Below are 19281 nucleotides of genomic sequence, written 5' to 3'. Positions count from 1 at the left end.
CCCCCCGCCCACTTCTTTCACTTTCAGAGAAAGCGCGGGCCTCCAAGGGCCCCGGCTCCGCGGGGAAGGCTCCTTGTTGCTCCTGGTGTCCGGGAAGCCCAGACGTCGTGGACTAAAAAATCAGGGCCAGGACCTCGCGGCCTCTCTGCCTGTCCGGGAAGAGACGGGAGGGGCCGCTGCACCTCCGGGTCCTACTGCCTTCCCCGGCTCCGAGCAGGGGCGGATTCCTCCCGGCGCCTTCAAGGTCCCTGACCCACTAGGGAGGAGCGAATCTTTCTCCTGCTCTCCCACCCAGTCCCTTGGGCTCCTTTCCGCGTTCCGTCCATCCTGTTCTCCGGGGCTTCTCTCCGCCCAGTGCTCCTTCAGCATAGAGTTCAAGGCCATTAGCTTTCTAAAGAAGCCTCACCCCAGGGCGTGCGCCCAAGTGGGGACACTGTCCGGGGAACAGCTGAGACTTCTCCCCTCAAAGTCTCCACTTCCTGGCAGGCAGAGAACGAGGCCAGGGGGCGGGGCCTGGATCTCTCCACGTGTCTAGGCGGAGTCCTGGGCAGCATACCTGTTGCTGACTGATGGGGACTGAGCCCCTCCTCCCCTTTTCCTTTAGTAGTTTGGGGCTTGGAGTCTGCTGTGTGGCTGTACGCGGGTCATTTCTTCTCCTCTAACCGCTGGTTATCCTCTGCAAGGTTTCCACCTCACAGGATTGCTGTGAGAATAAAATAAAATGAAAGATGTGAAACCTAAAACGTTAGAATAGTTTTAGTGTGGGTGGTAGGAACAATCTCAGGTTCACCACACTCTAAATGCGTTTAGGAAAACTTCACCTGACCCACAGAGTCGGGGCTATGAAACTGGGAAGAGGCTGCTGATGTTGGTGAAGTGTTTCATGCACTGCAGTGTGCTCATCAGTGGCATCGTTGTGGTGAGTCTTTGGCCACTTCACGTGTTAGTGGTCAGCTGAAATGCAAGGCTGTTTTGAGTAGAATTCAGTACAGGAGTCCCTCAACACTTCGCGCTTCATTCTTTCGCGGTTTTTCAAATATAGTATTTAAATATAGTATTTGAAAACAGCGATAGAGTGAAGCGGGAAGTGACGAGGGACGACTATAAATAAAGAATCCTACTTCGGGGAAATTCATTTATCGCGGTAGAGTGTGGAACTGATTAACCGCGATTAACGAGGGCCGACTGTATTTCACAACATTTCCTCTCTTCCCCCAAATGCCACAAGTAAGGATCCTTTATCGGTGCCTGGTGCATAGGGATTGTTGGGGTCCCTGTGCGGAGTGTCCCAGAAGGATGCCTCTGATGCTGATGGCCCAAAGAAGGAGCTTTCCTTTCCTTATATCCCTTCAGCCAGAATTCAAGGATGGCCCTGGAGGAGAGGGAAAAAAGGGTTCAGAGAGAGAACGGGAACTGTCAACAAAGAAGAGAGAAGATCCTGGAAGAACTGAAGAGTGGTTTGGCTTAGTGGGGCCCATGGACCAAAGGGTCTCAGGTTGGATTCCCAGTCAAGGGCACATACTTGGGTTGTGGGTTGTGCAGGAGGCAACCAATTGATGTCTCTCTCTTACATCGATGTTTCTCTCTCTCTCCATCCCTTCCATTCTCTCTAAAAATCAATGGAAAAATATCCTTTGGTGAGCATTAACAAAACAAAACAAAAGAATAGAATGAGAAACTGAGGCAATGGATTGAGAGAAGGAAGGAAATAGCCCGGCTGGTGTGGCTCAGTGAAGAGGGTTGAGCGTTGACCCATGCACCAATAGGTCACCAGTTTGATTCCTGGTCAGGGCACATGCCCAGGTTGTGGGCCTGGTCTCCAGTGGGGGGCGTGCAGGAGGCAGCCAATCGATGTTCTCTCTCATTCATGTTTCTATCTCCCACTCTTTCTCCCTTCTTCTCTCTTTAATATCAATAAAGAAAAATTATTTTTTTAAAAAGAAAGGAAGATGGAAATACAGGAGTTTGAACATTGAATCCTCTGTGGAAAACCTGAGAAATTACATGGCTACCTCCTCTGAGGCACAGAGGTCTGGAGGAGCATAGGTGTCTGGGTGTGTACTCTAGAGCTTGAAGGCCCAGAAATACCCATGTCTCCTGCATTCACTTCTCTCCCTCCTTTGGAGTTGCCCTGATCTATGGTGGGAGCTGGAAAAGTACTGCCCTCAGAGGGGGACTGGGGACAAACCCAGCATGGAGAGAGTCAGCAAGGACCTGCCAGAGTTGAAATGATAGGAACTGTGCCGGTCAATGTCCGGGCAATGTTGGAGGCACAAGCAGGGTGGGAACTGAGTCTCTAACTCAGGGACAATTCATTTTCTTCTGGTATCAGACACTTGCCCAAAGGCCAGTAGCTAAAGAAGAGCCCTTTGCCCATACTTGCCCAAGTGCCCCTCACTGGAAAGGTAAGGGCAGCCCTGGCCAGTTTAGCTCAGCGGTTAGAGTGTCAGTCCACAGACCAGAGAGTCCTAGGTTTGGTTCCTGCTAAGGGCATGTACTTCCATTGCGGTTTGTCCCCACCCCGGTTGGGGTTGTGTGGGTGGCAACCACTGGATGTGTCTCTCTCACATCGATGTTTCTCTCTCTCTTCTCCCCTTTCTCCCTCCCGCACTATCTGAAGATAAATGCAAAAAAAGTGTCCTTGGATGAGAATAAAAAAAAATAAAAAGGTAAGGGCAAACCAGGGAATAGGTATTGAAATGAGAGCTAATTTCGTAGACTTTTAGAGTGGGAAGGGCCTTTAGATGTATCTTATCCTCACAACACAAGCGAAGTAACAAAGGGTTTAAGGCACTTGTAGGAGGTCACACAGCTAGTTGGTCGAAAATCCAGAGTGTATCCTGACTAGGTCCCCTGACTTCTATTTCCTTTATATGCTCAATAACTTTCATTTATTAACATCTGGTAGTTTAGGTCCTACCTTATCCAGTGAAAACAGAGTCTGCTTCTATCTAACCATAGGCAGAAGGCAAAGCCTGGGGGGTCTCAATATAATTGTGGGACAAGGTCAAGGGGCTCTCGTGGCTTTTTAGTTGAGCCAAGAATGACCTTTCAAATCCTGGGATCTTGTCTTTTGTGCCTCAATTTCCCCAGTCCTTGAGGGTGTGAGTAGATGGATGTAGAGAAAATCAGACTACTATACAGATGGAGGAGTGGCCTCTGTGATGCAAAAAAATGGGGAAAATGGAGGCCTAGAAGAATGTTTCAAGGATTTGGTGGTCATTAGGTGGCTGATCTGAGATAGGCCACAAGAGTCCCTCTGCTTTACCAACAAAGCCAGCGTCTGAGGGAAGAACTGATCTTTCTTCTTGTGGCATCCAGAATCCTTCTGTACCCAAGAGTCTTCATGCCTCTCCATGACCTTCAGGGTTTATCAGGTCTGAGGGCTTCACTCTCCTAGGGGATAACAATCAGGGACACAAAAGGTGGGAAAGCCTGGAAAATGAGGTATGTGAGGTGAGGGGTTCCTGGGGTCTTGGTGTTATTCTCCATCCTGCCTAATTTAGTGCTGGCCTCCTCTAGCCTACCCAGGGCAGCACCAGTGGCCTCAGGGACAGAAATAAGGTCATTGTTTATCATCCCTTTCGAGGCACAGTGCCAGTTTCTGCTTCCTAAGTCCTATAGGCTGGGCCTCTCCAATGGGTGAGAGAGGATGGAGCACAGCCTTTGACCCAACCAGTGCTCCTGAATGGGCCATCTGTTGCTTTAAGAAGACTTGAAGGCCTCTTCAGAGAGAGCAGAACCTTTATGGTGTGTGTGTTGGGAATGGGCAGAAGGGCGTGGCAGGAAATATTCCTCTTAGACCAGGTGGTACAGGGTCTCATTCTAGTCAACAATTCCCAGACATGCTCTGTGGTGCTTGGTATCTTCCAAGGGACATTCTAACTCTAAGATTCCAATAATCTGTGACAATACCTGTGATTCATTCAGTCACTCACAGAGCAAACAAACTTCCATTGAACAGCTGCTATGAGCCAGGCACTGTGCTAGGTGAAAGGGATACAGGAATGAGTAACTCCTATGAGGACTCCCTCTTTACTGGGAGTGGCAGTGTATCATTTTACATGGTCTTCGGGAGGAAGGAAATCAGAAAGGACCCAGCCAGAAAACAAGCCCCAAGATGTCAAATGGCTGCATTTACTATTTCCAAGGGACTGTCAGTGAGACCTTGGTCTTTCAGCTGCTTCGTGCAAACAGTGCCCCACCCCTGGCCAGTCAGACACTATTCTGTACTGAGAGCATACTAGAGAGGGTGCTGGAGGGCTGGCCAGAGCCAGGGCCCAGTGGAAACTTGAGGATGGAGAAGAATTGGAGGTCTTCCTCCTGGGGAGAGGGAGTTGATGGTTATCTCCAAATGACAACCCCAGACCCTATTTCTTGTGTCTGGGTTTCTCCCCCTTCCCATGCCATCTATCTCTGGTCCCATAATTGACAGACTTCGTGAGAATATTCTGGAAATAGGTGCTAGGATAGTTTAGCAGGGCTAGAGATCTAGCAGCCTTCAGTGACCTTCCACCATCTGAATCATTCTCCTCTAAAACAAATAGACTATGTCACCACACCTGTGTACGTACAACCTCAACTGGAACGTTTTCTCTCCTGCCACATTTCAGAAACAAGGTTTCCCATCCCTCCCAGGGGCCTGTGTTCCTGTGGTTCTCTCTCCTGTCTTCAGAACTCAGACTCTTCCAGTGGCCAAGTGGAGGGAGACTCTGAGGTCAGGGACGTGGCCGCTGGTGTCGGTGGGCTGGGGCACCTGCTCTAAGGCTCAGGGTGCAGTAGGCCACTGTCTCCCATGTTCCCCAAACTTGTAACCGCAGGGGTGGAGTGGGCGCACCCCTAATTCAATGTGTGATGTCTCTGCTGGCCAGCATGACATCCTGCTGACATCTTGATGCACAGTGACTGAGTCCACAGAGCATCGTGTCGGCCTCAGGGGTGCCGGGCCCAGCAGCGCTCCTAAGAGCTAAGGCCTCTCCCAAGGCGGGGATGCCGCTGGCATGTGCGCCCGGCTCGGCCCGCGCCCAGAGTCGCCAGCGCGCGCACGTGCCGGCAGCGGGGAGCGGGGCCCCTGGCGGCGAACCAGGCGGAGGTTGGCTCGTCGGGGCCAGTCGGGGCCGCGGCACACCAGCCCGGGTAGAGGGCCGCTCCCTCCTACAGCAGCCGCGTTCCCGCGGTCTTGGGTCTAACCCGAAGGACTGGCAGCCTGGGCGGTGTCGGTGCCATCGGGTCTCATTCCCGCGAGCGCTGTGGTCGGGGGGCAGGATGGGAGGGGACAGGCAGTGTCCAGGGCCCCAAACGCGGCGCCTGCGGCTGGACGTCCGCGTGCGCTGCCCCAGCCCCTTCCCTCCACCGTGTTTATTGGGCGTTAAGTGCCAGGCAGCGCTGGGTGCTGGGGCTCCGGAGACGAATTCGGCCATGCAAGTAGCTTCCAGGCTGGGGTGGAGATTCAATACGAGTACAGCGCGGTGAGCGCCTCGCTAGGGAAAGCCGGCGGGAGGTGCTTCCGAACCCGAGCGGGAGGAAGAGATCAGGGAAGGCTTTCCAGAGGAGGTGACCTTTCGGCTGAGGGCTGAAGGGTGAGGAGGAGTCCTCCAGGGAAAATCATTGAAAATAGACCAGTGCATTCCAGGAGCGGTGAATGTGGATGTGGCCCTAAGATGCGGGCTTTGCCCGCGATTAGCAAAAGCAGGGCCATGAACAGCTAAAAGAGAAGAAAAGTATTTTAAGAATCTAGTGTTGGAGCATGTGAGATCTTGCTTCCCAGCAATTGTCATCATTTTTGGCTCAAATAAGCTCTTATAAAAAATCCAGGGAAAAAAATCTGATATTTTGGAGATGGTATTGAAGTTGTCATTATGGGAAGAATCAGAACTTTGTTGGACTTTTTACACTTATTTTCCGATTTTGTACTGTTGTTTTCTTTTTAATCTTCACCCCAAGATATATATATTTTTTCCCATTTATCTTCAGATAGATTGGGAGGGAGGGAGGGGGAGAGAGAGAAACATCAATGTGGGAAACATCAATGTGGGAGTGAAACACCCACTGGTTGCCTCCCACCCTACTCGGACCAGGACAGGGATGAACCAAGATGCCTGCTCTTGACTGAATTGACTAGTGACTCTTTGGTCTGCAGGCGACGCTCTAACCGCTGAGCCAAACCGGCCAGGGCTAGTTTTGTACTGTTTTTGTGTTTTAAATTCTCTTGGTGGTGGGAAGGAGGTGGGGCCTTACAATCTTTTTGAGCCTGCTGGGGCTGTGGGGAGGTTACAGAAGGCTGAGAGTGAGCAGGACAACGCTTTCAGACCCGCCCTCTACAAAGAGGGTGTATGTTGAGGGCTGGAGGGCAGCTTTGCTTCTCCGGACTGTTCCCCACGTTAGCCCCAGCGCCCACCCGGTCTCTAACCTCAACCTGGAGGAGGAGTTTCTTATTCCCCTTCCCCCCGCCCCAGGTGGGGGGTGCCAGGAGTCTCTTGGTCTAGCGGTCCAGCTTCTGATTTTGTTCTCTTCCCCTACCCACTCCCCGGGGGCAGTTCTGAGGCTTCAGTCCCCTCCTTCGCCCCGGCCGGCAGCTCCCTCTCCATCTGGAGGCCTGCCGCTCTGCCCCAACAGCCTCTCTTCCGAAACCTAGCAGCCTCCGCTCTAACAACAGTATTTATTGAACCCCTACTGGGGAAAGGAACATTTAATCTATAACGCCATTCTGACAGATCTATTATTAAAGATAGGAACACTTGTGGCCTAGAGGAGTTAACTAGCTCAGCCCTAGGTAGTAAGTGGCAGACCTGGAATATGAACCCTGCACCCATGTGCCTGTGGCTCTTGGCTTTCCCCTGGGTCCAGAGCAGTGGCTGAAAGCCCTAGATGTGCCTTTGCAGTAGTTAAGCTCCTCCGCAGGGCCAAGCAACTCCATCTCCAGGTTCTGCTCAGCCCACACTGAGGCGCTGCATTTATGCAAAGAATCAGAGCTGGGAGTCAGTGGCTTCTGTGCTAAGGAGAGCTGCTGGACACTGCCACTCAGGACTGCCCAAGGACAGCCAACCCCAAGCCCCAAATCTGGAAGATGAAGTTGACCAACTCTGCATCCCTTCATCTGCGGTGGTCAGCTCTGTTAGCCACCCTCTACCCTAAGCAAGCTAGGCAGCACTTGGCTGTTCCACAGCACCAGACGGAAATGAATGGACTAGGCTGACCTCTGCTCAAATCCCTGCTCCCTAGGGCTCTGGGAGCCCACTGCTCCCAACAAGTCAAGCAGTGGGAGTGATAAGGCGTTGGAGAAAACCTCATTGGACGCAGTTGCTGGGTAAACCCCAGAGACTCACCTCTCCCAACAATGGAGGCAGGCTTGTATTGGGCTCCTATGATTGGGGAGGATCTTGCTTCCTAGCTAAAACAAGATCAGAAACTTGAGACACAGCCTAGCTTCAGGCTGTGGGTGTGTTTGGGAACCCTTGCAGATCTCCCTAGGTTGGGGGCATGAGGGAAGGTTATCTGTATTTCCTCCAGGGCCACACAGATGCCCTGAGTTCCTTCACAAGAAAACAGGATAGCACAGGAACTGCTCCTAGGTCAACTGCAAGCTCAATGGACCAGGCACTTACTAGGATTAGGCAGTGTATCAGGGTCTACCTAGTTCTGTTAAAGCATGGTGCATCTTCCAAGGCAGGAAGTAAATCAGGCCAATTGGAGGTGGCCCTGGCTATTGATAACTGCCACATCAGAAAGGCTTCTGGGGGACCAGGCTGCTGAAGAGCTGAAAACAGCCACTTTCATTTGGGGGTCATGTAGGACTAAGAGAAAGAAGAGAAACAAAACAAAAGAGAGGCTCTCTTGGACTTTCAAAACATGGCTTTGAGAGTTGCCACTCAGGATGAAATCCTTGGACTAAATCCAATCCTCTTGTTAAAACAGGGCATAAAATTTATTTACAAATATCGTACAGTTTGAGTGACAGGTCAGGATTTCACAACAGAAACAAAGAAAACAAAAGCATTCTTTTTCAAGGTAAGTTGCAGGCGTAGACTTTCCCTGCACCTAGAAGCAAGACAGACAAATAGACCTATACATCATGAGCTAGGCACATGAACACTGGCCTTTTTGCTTCTTGGAAGGAAGTGAAAATTGTATAAAATAGCCTTAGGTACTGCACCCATCAACACTGAAACCACGTTGTGGGGGGTGGGATGTGTGGAGCTGGGGGCCCCTGCAGCAATTTTCCAGCACGAGAAATACTGTGAGCCACCAAGAAGCCCGGCTGATTCTATCCTTTCATTCCTTATGCCTGGTCAAGACCTCAGTCCAGAGGCCCTGCCTCAGCTGAGACTGAAGCCAAGTCCTCCGTCTTGATTCCAATCACCAAGTAGGCTACTCAGGAGACGAGTTAATTTTCGGTCTTCTTTGGTTGGCTTTTCTCCTTGCTATTTTGGCATCTCAGAATGAAAGTTTCAGCAGCTGCGTGTGGGGAGGTAGTGGTGAAGTGGCTACAGTGTGATGCAGTTTTAATAAAAATTTTATTACACAGCCATAATGTAATCGACACTTCTCCAAATCCAAAGGATACTAAATACAGATCTACATGGTGAATCAGAACGATTCCAGCAAATTATATGGATTCTATAATTTCATGTCTTTTAAAACCAGAAAGAGAAAAAAGTCCAAGTTCGTCATGATCAGAGAAGTCCCAGCAGCCTCTGGGACTCTGTCGGAGTCCAGGCAACATTTAACAGTCTGTGATTCCACATTTACACAATCGTCTGAAAAGGGTTCTGGTCAATGGACTATTCAAGTATAGATGATTTTAATGAGTCCATCACCACTCCTTTGCCCAACTGCACTGTGTCACAGCTAACCACACAGCTCTGTTACAGTCATAGCGATCACTTTTACAGTCATAATACTTTTTTAAAAACCATCCATTACAGCATTTTTAAAATAAAAAAGTGTAAACTAAGTTAAAGCAACGCTGAGGCTCTACTAAACCCAGAAGAGTTAGCAAGTTCATTTTTATGTTTAAATACAACTTAACTCCATGATTTCCTATCACCCCACTCCCTATACAGAAAAGTAGGGAAATGTAAGCTGAGCTTTTGGCTAGATTTCCTCTCCCTCTTGTGGGAATCAGCAGCTCTCAGCTGTTTCTTTAGCTTAGTCCTTTGTATATATAGTCAGCTGTACTTTGTTCTGAAAAGATTTGTTAAATGCCACTTTTATTTACACTTGGAGCTTTACACCTGAGAATGATTATCAAGCAGTCAGCTTATCTCTTTTCAAACATTTCATAAAGACATACACACTTCTTTGCTGGCTCCACCCTGGCTGCACAACTATGCTCACCATATATATATGTATACACACACACAAAACTGCACATGCTTGTAACATTTGCAACCTAAATCTTATTGTGTTTGTTCTCTCCACATCATGTTGAATACTTTCTCTTAAAAACAAAATATTATTCTTACTGAAACCGCAAAACAGAATCACTAGAAAGAGACAAGTACATAGGGTAGGAAAAAGATTCATTCTAAGTTCAGCCAAGAAGCTGTGGCTGTGCCCATGGGATGAGAGATACCTGCACTGCCCTCCCTGGTACCTGGCCCTGGGCTTCCCTCCCACCTGCCAGGACACGACAGACAGGGAAGGGGCCAAACCGGGGAGTTTTCTCTGAGGTGGGGAGGTGATGAGGAAGAGGAGGTGGGGAAGGGAAGTTACACAGCTACAGCAGTCAGGCCTGTTTAGTAAGAAGAATCACATTTAATGAATTTCTTTCTTGCAGTTTCAGATGCTCAAGTACAGCTGAAAAAAATCTGAAACAGCTATAGACCCATGACAGACTGATACAAAGAGTACTGCATTTTAAAAAATGATAAAAAAATCCACACTTACAGACACACACACACACACACACACACACATTCTCTCTCTCTCTCTCAAATAGACCCCCCCTCCCTCCCCACAAATATACACTTTTTGGAAACTAAATTGGTTTTGAAAACCCCTCTTCCAAAGGGATGGGAAGAAGAGAAAGATGAGGAGAGAGGAAGGAGGACTGCAGGTGCCCAGAACCCACTCTCTCCACAAGGGCCAGGTTTCAAATGTTCAATGTTTGGGTCCAAGGCAGTCCAGAGAGGAGACTGCCCAGTGCTGCTGCTATCACCACCAGGGGCTCCAGCAAGAATCCCAGCTCCACGGTAATACTGAATGCGTGCAGAGTGGCCAATGAACTGTGCTGGTTTCAAAAAAAAAGGCAAACACAGATCTAAAGACATGGATAAAGCCCAAGAGAGCCCAGGTCCACACTGGGTGAGGCCTGGGGGGGATGGGGTTGATGGGAGATGGTGTAGACAAGGGAGGTCTATACAGCAAATGGTTTATGTTACAGATGACTGGCAGTATAGAGTCTCTTCCCAGTTTCTACTGCTGCTCCAGCCCAAAGAGGGCGAATCAAAGGAAGAGGAAAGGTGGGGCACTGTGATGGGCATGCAGGGTCGGAAGCAGCAGGCTGGGTGTGCTCAAATAAGCCCCCGTCGTTTTTTGTAGTCTTCCAAGTTCAGAGATCTCCTTGGAGCCCCATCCTTGGCTGGTGGAGCCTTGGAAGTGATGGCCAAAGCCTTTGACTCTATGGGAAAGAAGAGCAAATTGGCAGCTGAGGTACCTACAAAGTCCTTTAGTCTTGTGCTTCACTTGCTCAGGGAGCCTTCCTGACTGTCCCTATTCCCTCTCAAAATATCCCTGCAGCCTCTAGAAGTACTGATGAGCAGAAACCTCCATCTCTTCCTAAAACAGCTGCTTTGCAGACCAGAGGGCCATGGAGCTCTCTGGTCCTTGGCCATAACCATTCCCCACCCTCACCTACCTGAGCTGGGAACTTGTAAATCAATCTTCACATCAAAATCATGTACTTTGAACAAGTCTTCTGAGAGGTCACTGGCTGACTTAGAATTCAAATCTTTATCCTTTCCCTGACCCTGCAATATGAAGAGAAAAACTAATTATAAAAGCATAAATGTAAGTGGACTTCAAAAGCAGCAGGCCTTCATGGTAAAAGCTCTTGCTCAAGTTCATTAGACCTTCCTACTCAGGCCCTTTTCTGATTCCTTTTCTCAGAGGACAAGAGGCCGCAGACAGAGAGGTTTTTTTTCTGAAGCCTAAAAGCAACGAGAAGAGGGTAGGCTCATGTGCATGGTGTGAGGGTAGAAAGGATAAGGTTAAGACAAGCCAACCTTCTGAGCCAAGATTTTAGGAATTCCTGGGACAGTTTGGGCTCCACAGGAAAACACCTAACTTAGACAGAAAAGTACTTCTGAATGCACATTTCCTCTCAGTTTCATATTTTAGTTTTCAAAGAGCTTTCACTTTTGTCACTGTTTGACCCTTATGTGTCATAGGCTCCTAATTATCCTGTGAGGTAGGCAGGGTACAGAGTATGACACCCACTGTACATAAGAGAAAATGTAGGTCAGAGGGCTAGATGTCAGTTGCCTAAAGCTGCAGTGAAGGGCTGAATTAAGAAGTGGTGGTATCTTTTTAAAAAAATTTTTTTCTTCTTCATTGGTTTTATTTTATATTTTGTTATTATTATTTTTTGGTATGTGCCCCTAGCGGGACCGAACCTAGGACTCTCTGGTCCGCAGGCCAATGCTCCAACCGCTGAGCCAAACCGGCCAGGGCTTCTTTATTGATTTTAGGGAGAGAGACAGGGAGAGGGAGAAAGAGAAAGACACAGCGATGAGAGAGAACCACTGATCAGTTGCCTCCTGCATGCCCCCTACTGGGGATTGAGCCTGAAACGTGGGCATGTGCCCTGCCTGGGAATCAAACCGGTGACTTCTTGGTGCATGGGTTGACACTCAACCACTGAGCCACACCAGCTGGGTGAAGTGGTGGTGTCTTCATTATTATTATTTTTTTAATTATTATTATTTTGATATTTTGTTCAGATAGAGTGGGAGGGAGAAAGAGAGAGAGAAACATCGACATGAAAGGGACACATCGAGTGGTTGCCACCCGCACGACCCAACCAGGGCCGGGGACAAACTGCAACCGAAGTACGTGCCCTTAGCGGGAACCGAACCTGGGTCTCTCCGGACCGCAGGCCGATGCTCTAACCGCTGAACCAAACTGGTCAGGGCAGTGGTGGTGTCTTTAGAATTTAAGTCATATGACCAAAACCCAGTAGCTGTTTACCACATTTGTACATAACTGGGATGGAGAAAGGATGGCCAGTGGGACCCCATGTTCCTCCAGGTGGGAAAATCAAGCCCAAACTAGGCAAGGTTCTTGCTCTGGTGTCCAGGCCAGCAGCCTAGCTCCGCAGGGCAGAGTGGTGCTGCACACACCTTGCTCATTTCCTTTGGAGCATCTGGTAACACTCCAGAACCGTATTTTGCATTCAGCTGGGCCAAGATGGCAGCTTGAACAGCTGGGTCTCTGGACTGAGAGAGAAAATAAGTTATTGTAGAGATTGTTCAACATTCGCACAGTCCTATTACAATTCTTTCCCACCTACCACTGCTACCATCACAAACACCACAGTGGCCCCATTAGCAGCTTAGTAGGGGTTTCCTCAAGGCAGCAAAAAGAGGCAATTAAAAGCTCTGAAGCCAAGCCAGCCTAGCCAGGCCTAAGCAGGTGACCCAGCCTACACATTTCTAAGGTCTGTGGCACAGGGGGGTTAGTCCACAGGTTTCTATAAATCCATGCCAGGTTTTCACCACCTGGATGTCCTACAGCAAGATAAAAAAGGAAGTATCCAGACTCAAGAGTTTGAGACAAGCAAATCCCACTAAGACAACATTATTTTTAACTTCTTTATTAATGCCCTAATGGAATTCATTTGATATCCCAGAATCTAGGTCCTGACTGAAAACGTCCTCTTTAGGCACTCACATTAGAAACGATGGTAGGTTTGCACTGCCTCCTGGTAAAGGGATCCATCTGTTGGTTTTTCATGTTGTGACTTTCAGCCTGAAACAGAGAGCACACATTACATACAGAACTGTATGTCCTTTCCCCCTCCTCTCATCATAAGCTTACATATAAATAACAGTCTTTGCAAGGGCCTGAAAAAAGTCAAAGCTGTCTATCATTCTTTTCTTTCAAGAACACCACAGTAGATATAGTGGCAACAACCTATGGAACAAAACTGGAAATGGATAAAAACAAATACCTGTGGAGTAGAATCTAAGGACAGGAGGGATAAGAAGGGCAGAAGACTGCTGCTTTTCATTATAAATTGAATTATATATATATGAGTATATGTATTCATACAGAGAGAGTATGTATATGTTAAGTGAACATGCTATTTCAATAATTTAAAAAATAAATTCAAGCAAGATGTAGAGAGGATTTCATATTTTATTAGTTGAAATTATTTTCAGTGATCCAGATAAAGTTATCTTACCACTAGGGCCTTCTCAGACTCCACAATGTTCCATTCCCGGTTCCTCTGGTTGATGTAACTAGGGAGTGAGTAAGAGGAAGGAGTCAGTGGGCTGTGAAAGGAGGAGGGAACGCTGAGCTCTGCCTGAGATGTGCGGGGCCAGGGCAGCACAGCACACACAAGGCCACAGGCTCGCCGAGCATGGTGGCAAGGTCTGCGGACCAAGGACAGTAGCCCAATCAAAACAGGCTCTGTAACACACCTAATAGCAGATATGTTCTTGGTCCGCTGACGGTCCAGGGCCTCTGCCCGCTCCTCCAGCTCATTCAGCTGGTCTTGGATTTGTTTGGCCTTGTCCTGATCCCCCAGCTCCTCAGCCATAGCCTGCACACAGAGAAAAGTATTGGATTTTGGCTACAATCTGTATCAAGTGTCCCTTGACTTCCAGCACAGGCAAGTGAACTTATATGATGAACAAATGACAGGAGATGTGAAAGAATACTGAAAACAAACTTTACAAATGCAAAGTACACTTTTTATTATAGTAGTAACACATTCCCATATAGCTACCTGGCTCTGGGCCCCTGGTGGCATTAACCTTAGGCCCTATGTAGCTAACTCACTCCAAGGCTCACCCTGTCCTAATGTGAAGAATGGAAAACCACCTACTGCAGCTGGGGTTGGCAAATATCATTCAGCTGTGCAGACCCAGTGCTGATATTACCCTGGGGTCTATCTGATTATACACGAAACTGAAGTGATTAGAATGTAAGAAGAAAGGAACAAGCAAGATCAGTTGCAATTTATAGTTACGAAAATCCTGCCACCACTTACTTGACAGAGGGTGAACAAGTTTGACTTCTACAAATCCTTCTAGGACAGGGAAGAGGTTTGAGGGCAAGTCCTTACCTTTTCTTTTAGCAGCTGAGTCTTCTTCATAGCATAGTTGGGTGGAGCTTTTCTGAACCTTTCTTTCTCTTTTACAATCTGTACCAGAGAGGAGATACCAGCAGTGAGGTATTCCTAAACTATTTTTATAGAGCAGCTAAGTGAGCCCATTTTGAAGGCAAGCAGTTAGTTAAAATGGGGCTGCTCTTCCTACAGCAGTGTCATGCCCCAGAGAGAGTAAATTCACTCCAAGGGATATACTATGGTTCTTCCAGGGTCACAGAGATTTTTCGGGACAGGCTGAAGGAACATATACCAATAAACAGCAGCAGCCCAAAGGCCTGGTACCGTAAGGCTAGCCACTGTCCAAGAGAACAGAGATCCAACCAAAATGTGTTGGAGGAAAAAAAAAACTCTTGAAGGACCAAGCCCAGCAGAATACAAATCCCTAAACCCTGAATACACTTCTATAGTTTATGACTTCAAATGAGAATGTATAGAAAAATCTTGGTAACTATAAATAGTAAGACAGCAATATCAGCATTTCCTCATCCTTATGCAATAATAGGATAGCTAAAAACATCAAGACTCAGGGAAAGAAAGTCATACTCTTTTCTAACACTGGTTCTTTTTTTCTTTTTATTTAATTAATTTATTTTTGTTACAGATGTTTCTCCTTTTTCCTCCACTGACCCCGCCCCCTTCCCTGGCCCTTTATAGAAAAATATATATTTTTATTGATTTTTAAAAAATATGGCCCTGGCGGGTTTGGCTCAGTGGTTAGAGCATAGGCCTGTGGACCAAAGAGTCCCAGGTTCGATTCTGGCCAAGGACATGTACCTTGGTTGCGGTTTGTCCCCTGCCCTGGTTGGGGTTGTATGGGTAGCAACCAATCGATGTGTCTCTCTCACATCGATGTTTCTCTCCCCCTTCCCCTCACTCTATCTGAAGATAAATGTAAAAATATCCTCAGGTGAGGATTAAAAAATATATATATATGTTTTTATTGATTTTTTTAGTGAGAGAGAGAAACATCTATGTGAAAGAGAAACATCCATCGGCTACCTCCTGCATGCCCCCCCACTGGGGAATGGAACTGGGACCTCTCAGTCCATGGGATGACGTGCAATCCACTGAGCCACACCGGCTGGATTAACAGTGGTTCTTGATGAACCTTAGGCTCTGGAGTACCAGTTTTCTTACCTCTTCAATGTCCTGATCATTGAATTTATAATTAAGAGCTTCTTTAATAGATAATTCTTTCTTATTGATTTCATCTAGAGTGGGCAACTGCATGCCGGCAGAGAACATCTGGAACAAAACATAGTAAACAGTTGTATTACTAAGTAATTCTGGAAAAAGACGCTGTAACTGTTTTTAGGAATAACAGCTAGGTGTTGTCTATCTACTTACCGCTTCTTTCCACTTCATAAATTCACTTTCAGTGAATTCTTGGTTTGAGACAAATTCTAGGCGGAATACCCGTTGGTCATTGCCATGCCTACATAAAAAAAGAGACAGCATCTCCAAGAATAGGTATGTTGACTGAAGTACCAGAAAAGCAACCCTACCAGACTGTGTACCACCCATCTCTGTGGTTCTCAATCCTGGCTACCCTTTAGCATCACCAAGATTTATAAAAAGTCCAGTGCCAAAGCATCACTGTAGGTCAACTGAATAAGAATCTCTGGGAGTAGGAAACAGGCACTGAAATTAACAAACAAAACCTTCCAGGTTGTTCTCATGGCCAGCCAGGATTAAGAACCAAAGCTATGGACTTGGCCAGTACTTCAAAAGTCCATTTGTAATGAATTCGTCACAGTCATTGGCATCCAGAATATGAAATATTATGCACATATCTGAATGACAAGGAAACTATTTCCTAGAGGGGCCTTTCTACTGACCCCTGTGCTGACAAAGTTAAATAAGTGCCATTCTCCGAGAGATGGTCACTCGTTGCACATCATGGCCACTGCCCTCCCCAACTGGTTCTTTTCAAACAGACCAAGAGAGGTAATGGGATGGGAGAAAGGAATGGGAGGACCCATCGAGAGGAAATCAGGTCACAGCAGAGCAGTGTCTATTACCTGCTTTTTTGCAGTGGTCCTGGCAAGCTGCTTCTATTCCTTCTTATATGGGGCTTTAAATCTTTAGGCTTCAAGAGGGCAGGGATCTGTGTGTGTCTATTTTGTTCTTGCCTCTACCCTGATGCACAGAACAGTGGCATGTAGCAGGCATTCAGTAAATATCATATTACCGAAGAGGAAACTAAGTCCAGAAAGGTGACCTGACTTGTCAAAGATCAGATTAGTCAGTGACAGAGCCAGGACCAGAAGCGGCCTCTTGACCATGCTCAGGAAATGCCTGCAGGATCTAGGAGGAGGGCGGTCTCACAACGTGACATTTTACTTCTATATATCCTACCACTTCATAGCCCTGATTTCCGTTATGAAAGAGATATATCCTACTTTCCCTCTAGGCAAAGCAGAGAAACATCACAGTGGGAGAGAATAAGAGCCCACAAGGCAGTGCCTGTTTGTAATGGGAGCAGAAGCTGCCACACACAAACACCTCTCCTACCGTAGCTGGAGCCCTTTGTTTGTTCTGGTGCCACCAAGCTGGTAAACCTTGGCGGTTTCCACAACACCCGTGATCTCAGCAACCTAAGTGAAAGGACAGAGACAACATTAAAAAAAAGACTTTTTTTGTTGTTAATCTGCACCTGAGGATATTTTCCCATTAATTTTTGGATAGAGTGGGAGGGAAAGGAAAGAGAAGAGAGAGAGAGAGAAACATCAGAGAGACATCAACTGGTTGCCCCTGGCACGACCCAGAAGGGGGCCAACCAGGGCTGGGGATTGAACCTGCAACTGAGGTATGTGTCCTTGACTGGGAATTGAACCCAAGACCCTTTGGTTCTCGGACCAACGCTCTACCTGCTGAGTCAAACTAGCCAGGGCTATAAAATGTTTTTTAAAAAAGTCTTATAATTAACTACAGCACAGCATGATATCAATGTAATCAACAACTTTTAATAAAGAGCTCTCCATACCACTCTCTTTGGCTCTATCTACCTGAATGCAGACAGTGACTTTGCAACTGAGAGGATTTCACAGCTGAAAGGTGTTCTGGGCACCTTTCTCAGGTTTAGGATTAATGGCCAAACACCAGGAGCCCTGTGCCCAGAGTAAGCAAGCACCAGAAGAGGAGGCAGTTAGACTACAGGGGTTCATTAGAAGCTTCCCCTCCAACTTACTTCTACCTTACTAGGGGATATACTTGGAATTTCAGAGGTTGGTTTTATCAACCAAATATGAAGACCATGGAAATCAGTTTCCATTGCCAAGCTTTCCAGGGTATGGTATGTTAAAAGCATATAACCCAGCCCCGCCGGTGTGGCTCAGTGGTTGAGTGTCGATTCCCGGTCAGGGTACATGCCCAGGTTGTGGGGCTGATCCCCAGTAGGGGGCATGCAGGAGGCAGTAGGGGGCATGCAGGAGGCAGCCAATCGATGTTCCCTCTCATCTATGTTTCTATCTCTCTCTCTAAAAGTAAATAAAGAAAAAAAAATTAAAGAAAAAAAAGCATACAAAAATAAATAAATAAATAAATAAATAAATAAATAAATAGGAAAAAAGCATACAACCCAGAACAAAAACATAAAGAAAAAAAAAGTTCAAACTGCTATGCTCCAACCATCCAGACTATAGAAGCAGTGCTGGAATCCTCTGTTAGACTGAGGTTTTTTTTATTGTTTTTTTGTTAATCCTCACCAGAAGATATTTTTTCCATTGATTAAAAAATTTTTTGTTGTTGTTAATCCTCACCCGAGAATATTTTTCCATTGATTTTTAGATATAGGGGAAGAAAGGGAGGGAGTGAGAGTGAGAGAGATACAATTAGCCCTCGTTTATCATGGTTAATCAGTTGCAGACTCTATGATGATAAATGCATTTCCAAGAAGTAGGATTCTTTATTTATATGAAGCCGCAAAAGTCAATGTGTGAAGTGGCAAGGGACAACTGTAGAGAGAGAGGGGCAACCATTGACTGGTTGTGTCCTGCACATGCCCCAATTGGGTCTAGAGATTGAACCTGCAACTCAGTTACGTGCCCTTGACTAGGAATTGAACCCACGACCCTTTGGTGCATGGGCTGACGCTATACCACTGAGCCACACCGGCCAGGGCTGGGTCTTATTTTTATTTATTCATTTATTTTTCTTTTCTTTTTTTTTAAATTTCTTTTTCTTTATTGATTTTAGAAAGAGGAAGGGAGACGGAGAGAGAGAGAGAGAGAGAGATAGAAACATCAGTGAAAGAGAACATCAACTGGCCTCCTCCTGCATGCCCCATATTGGGGATTTGGCCCACAACCTGGGCATGTGCCCTGACTGGGAACTGAACCAGTGACCTCTTGGTGCATGGGTTGATGCTCAACCACTGAGCCACACCAGCCGGGCCATGTATTTTTCTTTATTGATTTTATTTTTTTTATTATTATTTTTTTTAATCCTCACTCGAGGACATTTTTCCATTTTTTGTTCAGATAGAGCGGGAGGGAGAGAGAGGAAGAGAGAGAGAGAGAAACATCGATGTGAAGGGACACATCGAGTGGCTGCCACCCTCACGACCAACCAGGGCCGGGGACAAACTGCAACCGAGGCACGTGCCCTTAGCGGGAACCGAACCCGGGTCTCTCTGCACCACAGGCCGATGCTCCAACCGCTGAGCCAAACCAGCCAGGGCTCTTTATTGATTTTAGAGAGAGAGAAAGGGAGAAATAGAGAGAGTTAGAAACATCGATGAGAGAGGACATCGATCGGCCACCTCCTGCATGCTGCCTACTGGGAATTTGGCCCGTAACCTGGGCATGTGCCCTGACCAGGAATCGAACAGGCGACCTATTGGTGCATGGGTCGACGCTCAAACACTGAGCCACAATGGCCAAACGCTGGGTCTTATTTTTTAAAACCGCAATATAGCCCTGGCCGGTTTGGCTCAGCGGTTA

General features: G+C 47.2%; 1 protein-coding gene across 3 annotated transcripts in view; it reads right to left on the bottom strand.

Moving 5' to 3' along the window:
* Window positions 1-9972: 9972 nt before the first annotated feature.
* Window positions 9973-19281, bottom strand: part of RTF1 (RTF1 homolog, Paf1/RNA polymerase II complex component) — a 78630-nt gene continuing 69321 nt past the window's right edge. For all 3 annotated transcript variants that reach the window (XM_036241275.1, XM_036241288.1, XM_036241281.1), the window contains 10 exons: window positions 16853-16935; window positions 15686-15773; window positions 15476-15583; window positions 14294-14371; window positions 13647-13768; window positions 13406-13463; window positions 12892-12969; window positions 12342-12437; window positions 10859-10970; window positions 9973-10621 (listed from right to left, as the gene is read on the bottom strand). In XM_036241275.1, coding sequence (XP_036097168.1) covers window positions 10515-10621; window positions 10859-10970; window positions 12342-12437; window positions 12892-12969; window positions 13406-13463; window positions 13647-13768; window positions 14294-14371; window positions 15476-15583; window positions 15686-15773; window positions 16853-16935 — 930 coding nt within the window. In that variant the 3' untranslated portion in view covers window positions 9973-10514. The remainder of the gene's footprint in view (window positions 10622-10858; window positions 10971-12341; window positions 12438-12891; window positions 12970-13405; window positions 13464-13646; window positions 13769-14293; window positions 14372-15475; window positions 15584-15685; window positions 15774-16852; window positions 16936-19281) is intronic.

This window comes from Molossus molossus, unplaced genomic scaffold, assembly GCF_014108415.1.
Source record: "Molossus molossus isolate mMolMol1 unplaced genomic scaffold, mMolMol1.p scaffold_m16_p_1, whole genome shotgun sequence".
NCBI classification, from domain to species: Eukaryota; Metazoa; Chordata; class Mammalia; order Chiroptera; family Molossidae; genus Molossus; species Molossus molossus.
The sequence above is the reverse complement of the archived record's forward strand: the minus strand, read 5'-3'. Positions and strand labels throughout refer to the sequence as shown.